General features: G+C 28.6%; 2 protein-coding genes across 3 annotated transcripts in view; both read right to left on the reverse strand.

Annotated features, from left to right (window-relative positions):
* Positions 1-1,494, reverse strand: part of LOC117182308 (microtubule-associated protein futsch) — a 58,852-nt gene extending 57,358 nt beyond the window's left edge. For both annotated transcript variants that reach the window (XM_033375457.1, XM_033375456.1), the window contains exon 1: positions 965-1,494. In XM_033375457.1, coding sequence (XP_033231348.1) covers positions 965-1,109 — 145 coding nt within the window. In that variant the 5' untranslated portion in view covers positions 1,110-1,494. The remainder of the gene's footprint in view (positions 1-964) is intronic.
* Positions 1,495-6,010: 4,516 nt separating this feature from the next.
* The window catches only part of LOC117181955 (NKAP family protein CG6066-like), a 12,849-nt gene continuing 8,502 nt past the window's right edge, over positions 6,011-10,357 (reverse strand). The window contains exon 3 of the mRNA XM_033374983.1: positions 6,011-6,128. Within this exon, the coding sequence (XP_033230874.1) occupies positions 6,011-6,128 (118 nt within the window). The remainder of the gene's footprint in view (positions 6,129-10,357) is intronic.

Raw genomic sequence — 10,357 nt, forward strand, 5'->3', positions numbered from 1 at the left:
AAAAATCTAAATCTTGTTTCAAAATATAATTATTTTCGTTATAAAATGTCAATTTTATGTGTCAAACTATAACATAATCTAATATTCTTGAAAATGGGAATTCTAAAAAAATGCTAATTTCCCGTGAAAAAATCTGACACATTCTAACACACTTAGAAACTTAAATTCTTCTTCGAAACTTTGATATTAAAATTTCTTTACAAAAAAAAATGTGCTGAAAGTTCTGAAGATTAAAATAAATGAAAATTTTCATTGAAATTCATACACAATTATAAGAGAAAATGTTTCAAAGTTTTAATGTAACCTAGAATTATTAAAAATAACCTTGACCCGCGATCATCAGTTTAATTACCCAGAAACTAATCCCCTGGCCGATTTCTGAAAATGATCCAAAGTCTTTTAAAAACCCTGCAAAATTGTTTGAATCGAAAGAAAATGACTATAGGAGTGTAGACCAGACTAGACTGCGTCATGAAAGCGCTATTGTGCTTCGTAAAAAAGGGTTGGCTCTCCTCACCCAAAACGCCGACATACTCGAATCTCGAAAACTGCCAACAATCTGAAAAGCCTGAATAATCACGTGCATTCGACAGGACAGCAACCGCGGGGACGAAAGAGTGGAGGGGGCCTCGACCGGGACAGCGTGGAACAAAATAATAACAAGAAACAAATAGGAATCCGTCAATACAGGCGGCAATTTACGATACTACCTCACGGAAAATTCCCCAAACACAGAATTCCCGATCTCTCGAGTTTGCACTCTGCGCAAATGAAAATTCCTGATTCCCGTTTCTTGCAGGAAAAACCCGCGCTGGATCCACAAACGAAATTCGCATCGGTTTTGTCAAAGCCGCGCTCAAAGACAGGTCCCGGAAGGAAGAGGAGGGAAGGGAAGGGAAGGGAAGGGAAGCAGAGGAGGCAAAGGAGCGCCCGAAATGGTTTTCAGTTCCGTTTTTTGACTCACCGTCTTGCGTGTTTTCCAGCATCTCCTGGAGCTGGGCGATGGCCGGATACTCGATGCCGCAGCTCTTGCCAAAACACTCGAGAAAGGAGCAAATGACGGCGAAATTTGGGTCAGTCACGCAGGAGGCTTCGTTCTCGGACGCCATTTTTCCGCCGCTCAGCGCTCTAGCGCTCTTGCTCACTCCAACTCGGCAAAACACTCGACTCGACGCAAACACTCGGCACTCGGCGGCAGTCGCGCTCGAAGAAGATCCTCGGGGATCGGAAACCGACGCCGTCCGACGGCGCCCTCCCACCACCCCGCCAGGGTGTTGCTTGTGAAATGTAAGCACGAGGGGATGACACGGTCAAGGATGCACTTTTTCGCACTTTCTCACCAGTTTTACACCACTTTTTCACTGTTTCCGAGCGAGATTTTAGGTTCTTTTGATTAGCACCAGCACTGGCGAGGGGAACGAGGAACTTCGGGAACTAACAGGAACTAAAGAGAAGTTGCTGCTCATGCTCAAAAGGCGCAAAGATCAGACCGCTTGCAACGAGCGTGAACGGAGAACGGGCGATACTGAAGCATTACTCAGGGCTGTCCCTTCCGAGTTGGGGACCCTGATACAATTCAATTGCCAGACACTTTTACGATTTCGACGACCCTGAACTTCCCTATTAGGCATTTTCTTTCAACTCTTCGTTAACTAACTTCACTTTTTCAAGTCCTCAAGGACAAACAGTGGCACAAAATGTGTGGGATTACAGTTTTTTTTTTAAATAAAATCTTTGCAAAAAATTATAATAATTAGCATTCTATTAATTTATTAAATAATTCTGGGTAAATTAAATTTAATTTCCAAACACTTTTATAGTGATTTTGGTTGTGAAAATTAACGTAACCTAAAATTGTTAAATTGTGTATCTTTTCTTAATTCAATTTTTTTTTTATGAAAATGCTAAATTTTTTGTAAAAGGGCATAAACTGAAATTTTTCAAAAGTAGATCATTTTGTTTGAAATCAATTTTTTTTCTTATTACTGAAAGTACCAATTTTTTGTGTGATTATGTGAATATAACCGAAGAAAAATATTATATAATAATAATAATAATAATAAAACGTTCACATAACCTGAAATTGTTAAAAATTTGATAACCCTGCTTGAAATTAAAATTTTTTTATTATTAAAAGTAAAATTTTTTGTTTAATAAACGGCAATATAATAAAAAATACATATTATATATAATAACAAAATTGTTTAAAAATTCCAAACCTTGTTTAAACTATAACAATTTTTATTCTAAAATTGACATTTTTTGTGTAGTTCAGGATATAATCTTAAATTGTTCAATAGTTGTAAATTTGGTATGAAATCAAAATTTGTTTATGTGAAACGTCCACATAACCTGAAATTGTTGAAAAGTTGATAATCCAGCTTGAAATTAAAATTTCTTTATTATTAAAACAAAATTTTTTGTTTGATAAGCGGCAATATAATAAAAAATACATGTTATACATAATAATAAAATTGTTTAAAAATTCCAAAGCTTGTTTAAACTATAACAATTTTTATTCTAAAATTCAAAATGTGTGGTGTGGACCAGCATATAAAACAAAATTCTTCAAAACTTGTAAATTTGGTATGAAAACAATTTTTTCTGTGAAACGTTTACATAACCTGAAATTGCAGCGAAGTAGATATCTTGCTTTAACTCTAATTTTTTAATATTTATACCACTAATTTTCTTTAAACGTCAATATAACAAAAAACAAAAGATACATGTTATATATAATAATAAAATTGTATAAAAAATCCAAATCTTGTTTAAACTTTGAAATTTCTCTTTCACTATAATAATTTTTTATCGAAAATTTCCATTTTTGGTGTACGACAGCATAACCTAAAATTGTTTAAAAGTTGTCAACTTTGTATAAAATCCAATTTTCCTTATAAAAAGTACCAATTTCTTGTACGAAATATCAACATAACCTGAAATTGTTTAAAAATTCTAAATCTTGTTTGAAATCTAATTTTTCCTAATAAAATTACTAATTGTTTGTATAAAACGATAACATAACCTAAAATTGTTAAAATATTCCAAATTTTATTCTAAATATATTTTTTTTAAAGAGAATATTTTTAAAAGATTTCAAAATGGTCATTTCAAAATATTTTTAAAAATTTTGCGAATAATTCGAGTTAGTTCAAGAGATTGCAAGTATTTTTAAATTTCAAAAGATTTCCGAAAATTTATTGTTTGTATAAAACGATAACATAACCTAAAATTGTGAAAATATTCCAAATTTTATTCTAAATATATTTTTTTAAAGAGGATATTTTTAAAAGATTTCAAAATGGTCGAAAAGAATCGAAAAGATTTTAAGGTAGTTTTTTTTATTTATCAAAACTTACAAAAAAAGTTAGGAAAAATTTAAATCTCTAAGATACATAAAACTTTTAGAAGATTGTATATTAATAAAAAATAACTTGAAATTTGAAAATATTTCAAAAATTTTTTAATACAATGTTGATTTTAAATATTTAAAAAAATTGAAACTTTTCAAAGATTTTTGAAGATTCTGAGATAAAAAAATGGTTTAATTGAAGATTTTTTGGAAAATTTAAACTGACATCTTATTTAGAAAAATTATTTTAAAGATAATATCTGAAAAAGGTTTATAAACATTTCACAATATTTCTGAAATGCTCAAAAATATTCTGGAAGATTTTAAGGCCATTTTTTAATTGGCAGTATTAATAAAAAATAGTTGAAATTCAAGTCATTTGAAATTTGAAAATATTTTTTAAAAATTCAAATAAAATGTAGATTTTAAAAATAATTTGGAAGCTTTCAAGATATTAAAAAAATTAAGATAATTGGGAAAATTTTAAATCACATTTTATTTTGTAACATTAATTTTTAAAAAAATTTAAGAAGGTATTAAAATATTTCAAAAGATTTTTACTAAGTTTTTTCATTTTAAAATATTTTTAAAAATTTTGCGAATAATTCGAGTTAGTTCAAGAGATTGCAAATATTTTTAAATTTCAAAAGATTTCCGAAAATTTATCACATCTTTTTTATTTTCTTCAAAAATTTCTAAGATTCTTTTGAACTGGCTCTTATTTTTCCTAAAAAATTTGGTTTTTTGAAATTTCTATCTTTTATGAAAAATTATTTCAGCCCTCAAATTATAATTTGGTTAAAATTTGTCCTCTTTCTTGACTGGAAATATTTTTCTTTTAAATTCAACTATTTTTTTGTGGAAATAAATAAAATAAAAATATTTTATATTTAATATATTAACGATAAAACTTTTCGTCAAGGATTATATTCTTTTTGGTTGAAAATTCATCTTTTCGGGTTTAAAATTCAATTTTTTTCAAAATATTGAGCACAATTGTAATATTTAAACAAAGGAAAATTACTTTTTTAGTTTTAAAATTTTAATTTACTTTAATTTTAAGAAAAATTGAAAACTAACCTAATTAGCCTGAAAAACTTTTTGAACGGAAATAATTTTTCGTTCCCCTGTGAATATTTGTTTATAACAGATATCTATAAAAATTAAAGAAATTATTAAATACTTATTGAATTTAACTAAATATAATTATTAACGTGTCTTATAATACTTTTATGTGAAAAATAGCTAAATGATGAATTTGTTTATAATAAATGTTAATAAAAAGGTCAGGTATTGTTAAATGTTAATTTATTTAAAACCTAAACTATTCAGCATGTGTTTACACAAATAAAATCATCGAAATATTTTATTTATTCATAAAATTTGTTTATTACTAATAATCAATAAACATTAAAAAAATTATTTGTATTGCATTCAATGAAAAATATTGAAAATTAAAAAAAAAATGTTATTCACATGTGCCGTAAGCTGCATTCATTAAATTTGTTCAGTGGCGGGGGAGTATTACGAAGTATCCAGGGACGTGTCACCTAAAAGAGAGCCCTGCCCTAAAGTTTTCTGAATTTCTCCCAATTTTCATTATATCCTTGTTGAATTTTCAGTCAATTAGTCAGTAACATCTTGGAAGTTTGTAAACAATTATAAAGCTGAGAAAAAACTAGTAGATACTCAATACAGAAGTATTAAAACGACATAAAAAAAAAGTTTGTGACATATATGCATATAGTGATATATACAAAGTCAGTCAGGGACTCGTTTATTCTCCTTTCTCCTCTTTACCCGTTATCACGTCCCCTCTCTCTATTAGTTCAACTGTTACTCAACTCTGTAGCTTTATTCAAACTAAATGAAAAGAATGATGAAAACAAATTTAGTATACGTCGCTGAACTCATTTTTTTTTGTTCCAAATTGTATTTTAATTTTTGGATGGTACTTATTTTGAATTTGTTCTAACTTTTCATTTCTAACTTCGAATGTTCTAGCCTAGCCGCAATCGATTGACGACCATAGTCGAAAGAGGGAGTTTCCTTGCTTCGACGATCAAAAGCAAAATTCTTCCCATCTAAAATCTTAGATATAAATTCATATTAAAAAAAAATACTATTAAATATATTAAATATATTTTTCAAAAATACTTTCTCTAAATTAAAAAAATTATTCAAAGTGGGCCCCTCTTATTTTAATTCCCTATCCCCCTCCCGTCACATCGCTCATCAATTCCGCTTCCGCATCACTCTCAGGCCAACACGATCCAATCTTACCATCCCTCTTCACTTCCTTTCCCGCACATCACTCACCTTCTCCCTCACATCACTCACCCTCTTTCGCACATCACTCACCCACCTGCCCTGGCGGATCTTATCGCCCCCTCTCATGAAGCTCCATTCGTATACCCTCCCTATTACTTCTCACTCCTACCTAATCATATCTTCTCAACCCGTCCTCTCAGCTCCCATAACAATCGTATATTATCACCTCCACCCCGCCCTCACACAATCCTATCTTACCATACCTCTTTCCTTCCCCTTTCACACATCATCTCCCGCCGACTTGAACGAAACTTACCTTAGTGCCCCCTCCCTTCACATTTCCACTTTTCCCCCTCTATAAACCCCTCGCTCCCCTCCCAATATATCCTATCTTGTACCCTTTCTTCCCCTCCACACTACAACCTTCTCATCCCGAAAGAAGGCGAGGGACTCACAGACGGACACTCGAACGAAACTATAAAGGTTAGCCCGGGGCTTCGGAACCCTAAAAACACCATTTTTTATTAAAGGGAATGTGATATTTATCCGATTCCTACCTTACCGACATTATTTTTTTACCATGTAATACTTATTCGATTCCTACCTTACCGACATTTTTTCGCGACAATTTACGATGTCGAGTTGAAAATTTGGGAAATTAAATGAAGGAAACTAAGGAATGTTTTTATAGTCATAAAAAAGTTTGAAATTACAAAAAAACACTTTATTTTTGGGAAATTTTTGCCTAATTTTTGAAATTTTGTTCTGTGTTTTCAGACATTTAGAATCTAACAAAAGTTCCCTAAGAGTTTTTATTCAACAAATTTTCTGCGCGATACATCAATTCGTGTGGATGTAAATTTCTGCAAAAATGTCGATATAGTAGGAATCGGTATAGTATTAAAATTACATGGCCTAAAAATTAAAAAAATTGTTTCGCACATTTTTACTGTGCTAGAAAAGCTGAAAAATTGAAAGAATTTTTCACACATTTTTGTCATTATTGCTATTTTTTCAAAAATGTTTCGTGATTCAAAGGCCATGTAAAACTTACTAGATTTCTACTTTGCCAACATTTTTGCGACGAACTGAGATATTAAGTTAAAATTTCAAGAAATTAAATAAAAGAATCTAACAAACGTTTACATGGCTTTCGATTTTTAAAATTACAAAAACCAACTTAAGTTTGGGAAAGTGTAAAATTTTTTGTATTTTAAAATGTAAATTGTTAAAAACTGAATTCGGAGATGCTATAGCATAGTATAACGAAAATCACTGAACTCTTTTTTCAGGGATAATAACAAAAATGTTATTCTGCTATTTTGAGTTTGGAATCGGTTTTGAACTTTCTGTAGTTTTGATAAAGTAAGTCTCTGTCGTGCCGATGCTTTCGGTAGCCACTTCGAAATTATTTATAAAATAAACTTTTTTAACTGTCAAAAGACAAGGTTAGTTCCGGGACATTAGTTACTAATTTTTTTTTTGCTTGTCCCAATTTTTTTGCCAGAAATATTGTGTAGTTTGGTAGTAAAGCTGGAGAGAATGGGGTAACACGCATAACCTCAAAATACACACACAATAATGACATTTAGCAAAATAAAAATTATTGAATTATTTCACAAACGATGAGTTCAGGGGCATTCGATAGTTTGTTCGTTATCGTTTCCGAAATTTTTAAGACAAAATCTTTATTATTGTAAGAAAAAAGCCGAAAAAACCTGAAACTGGTAAAATCTATCATTTTCTCAAATAAGTATCACATGCCCATAATACTTCTTCGATTCCTACTTTACCGACATTTTTTGTTTGGATTATACCAATTCCACACAAAATGTGATATTGAGCTGAAAGTGTGAGAAAATAAAGAAAAGGGACTAAGAAAGACTTACATGTACTAATAAATTTTCAAAGTTACAAAAAGAATATCGAAAAATTAGATTTTTGTAAGATCTTGTAATACTTATCCGATTCCTACTTTACCGACATTTTTCGCTACAACTTACGTCCATAGGAATTGAGATATCGAGTTGAAAATTCGGGAATTTAAATAAAATACACTAAGAAAAGTGTGGATGATCTTAAATTTTGGAAAATACAAAAAAAAAAGTTATTTTTGGAAAATTTTGGTAAATTCTGAAATTTTGTTTTGTTTTTTCAGAAATTTAGAATCCAAAAAGAGTTCCTTAAAGTTTCTAATTTCACATATTTTCAAATTGTTTTGTCAATTCGTGTGGATATGGGTTATTGCACAAAATGTCGGTAAAGTAGGAATCGAGTAAGTATTTACATTACATGGCCTTAAAATTAGAAAAATTGTTTTGAAAACTTTTACATCAAACGAATTGATGTATTGAGTTGAAAATTTGGAAAATTGAGTAAAGTACCCAAGGAACGTTTGTATGGTCCCAAATTTTTATAATAGCAAAAAATGTATTTGAAAATTAGAAAATAATATGTAGTTTAGCTAAAATAATCTAAATAACTGAAATGATTCAATGTGGAAATCAATTATTAATATTTGTGATAAAAAAAACGTATTCTTTTTTTTGAATTAAAATCGATAATTAATTTTCAAGGAAGTTTCACAATAAAAGCCTATATTGTGATAAAAAAGTAAGTTTTTATCATTTTACAATGAATATTCATCATAAATAATTAATTATTTTTTTAGCAATTTCAAAAAAGCGCGCGATTTATGACAGATGCGCAATGTGGTCGGAAACCCCGATTTTAAGTCGATTGACTTATTTAAAAAAATAAAAATTTTAATTTTAAAAGCTGCATCGCTTGTTTTAAAATTCTATAGCTATTTTTTATCAACAAACTTTAAAATTTGTCTACTAAGCAATTCCATAATAAAAAAAATTCGAAATTTGGGGCACCAAAACTGCCAACTTTACGACGGTCCTGGTTTGTTGTCTTGTTGACATTTCCGGACCTTCTGATAATTTCTGAATTTGTCATTTATTCAATGATTTTTACGATTAAATTTCTCCAGATGGTGTGGATAATTTAGGAGTTTTTTTCATTTCTAAAATTATAAAATAAAATAGCAAAATGGATGACACGAGAAGATTAAAACTTCGTGAAGAAATAGGATTGCGAGGAGTCGAGGGAGTTTGGGGAAAATCTCCAACACGAATCGAAGCGTAAGTAAATTAAACGATTTTTCTTTGCAATTTTATTATACTAATTTTTTAAATTCGCCAAAAAAACATATGTTTATTACCTCATATTGTGAAAAAAGGGACAAAAATTGTGTCAATTGAGGTTAGGATTCAAAGATATTTTTCTGTCACCTTTTGACCGATTTTACTCGTAAAAATTACTTGTAAAAAAGAAATTTGTGTAAAAATATCAAAATTGTACAATTCTTTCGAAAGAAAGTCCTTTAAATACTGATTTGGCAGTTTAAATACGTTTGCGGAGTTCCAGTTCGGGGTACACATAACCTGAAAATTAAATAATCTTAAAAATGGTTTTAAAATCGAGCAAAATAGCCACGTTATTAAATACAAAAAATTGAAAGTGGATATTACGTTTACTGAAAAAAAACCCTGCATATATGGTTTTTTTTTTATTTAAAATGTATTATTTGGATCTGTATTTTTTCTTTTGCTTTAAACAATTGTAATTTTGTGTCATTTTGTTTATTTTATTCCTGAAAATACAGGATTTTCGTTTCCTAATAAAACAAATAATTAATTTTTAAAGTCCTTAATAACAAATTTTTAAATATTAGGCGTTTAAAAATGTTTTAGAAACAATTTAAGCTGATTTGAACAAAACTAAAACTACTTTCTTAAAAGTTAAATTTTCTATTGAATATTCATCTTTTTAGTTAAATATTCAATTTTTTTATTAACAATTAATTTTTTTAATTGAAAATTGTACTGTTTTGTTGAAAATTCAACTATTTTGTTAAAAATTCAACGTTTTGGTTGAAAATAAATTCTTTATTTTAACTCAATTTTTTTTTAAAATATGAACCTGTAAAATCTTTGCTGAAAATTTATATTTTCAAGGTAAAAAAATGTATTAAAAGTTTAGTTTCTGTTTAAAGATTTATAATTCCTAAGTTAAAAATTAGTTCTTTTTTTTTAATTAAATTTTTTTAACCGAAAACTCAACTTTTTTTTTAGAAAATTTAACTGATTCGTTTTAAATTAAATTTTCTGTTTAAAATTCGTGTTCTCAGGTTGAATATTCGATTTTTTTTGGCTTAAAAATAAATATTTTTAACTGAAAATTCAACTTTTTTGTTGAAAATTTGTCTTTTGGTATAAAATTAATTTATTTGGTTAAAAATTCAACATTTTGCTATCAAATTCTTGGTTGAAAGTTTAACTACTTTCTTGAAATTTCAATTTTTTGTTGAAAATTCATAATTTCAGTTGAATATTTGTTTTTATTTTGTTAAAAATTAATTATTGAAAATTATTGAAAGTTCGACTTTTTGTTAGAAAATCAATTACTTTGGTTAAAATGCGAAGGTTTGGTTGAAAATTAAATTTTTTTGTGTGAAGTATTCAAATTTTAGGTCAAAAATTTGTCTATCTTGATTTAATCCAACTTTTTTTTTTATTTTCAATCAAAATCTTTTTCGTTGAAATATTAACTAATATATTTTTCTTTAAAAATTCATATTTCTGGGTTAAATATTTAACTCCTTGGTTAATGTTTTTAACTGAAAGTTAAATTTTTTTGTAGAAAATTTAACTTTCAGTTAAAAAC

Source organism: Belonocnema kinseyi, chromosome 10, assembly GCF_010883055.1.
Source record: "Belonocnema kinseyi isolate 2016_QV_RU_SX_M_011 chromosome 10, B_treatae_v1, whole genome shotgun sequence".
In the NCBI taxonomy this organism is placed as follows: domain Eukaryota; kingdom Metazoa; phylum Arthropoda; class Insecta; order Hymenoptera; family Cynipidae; genus Belonocnema; species Belonocnema kinseyi.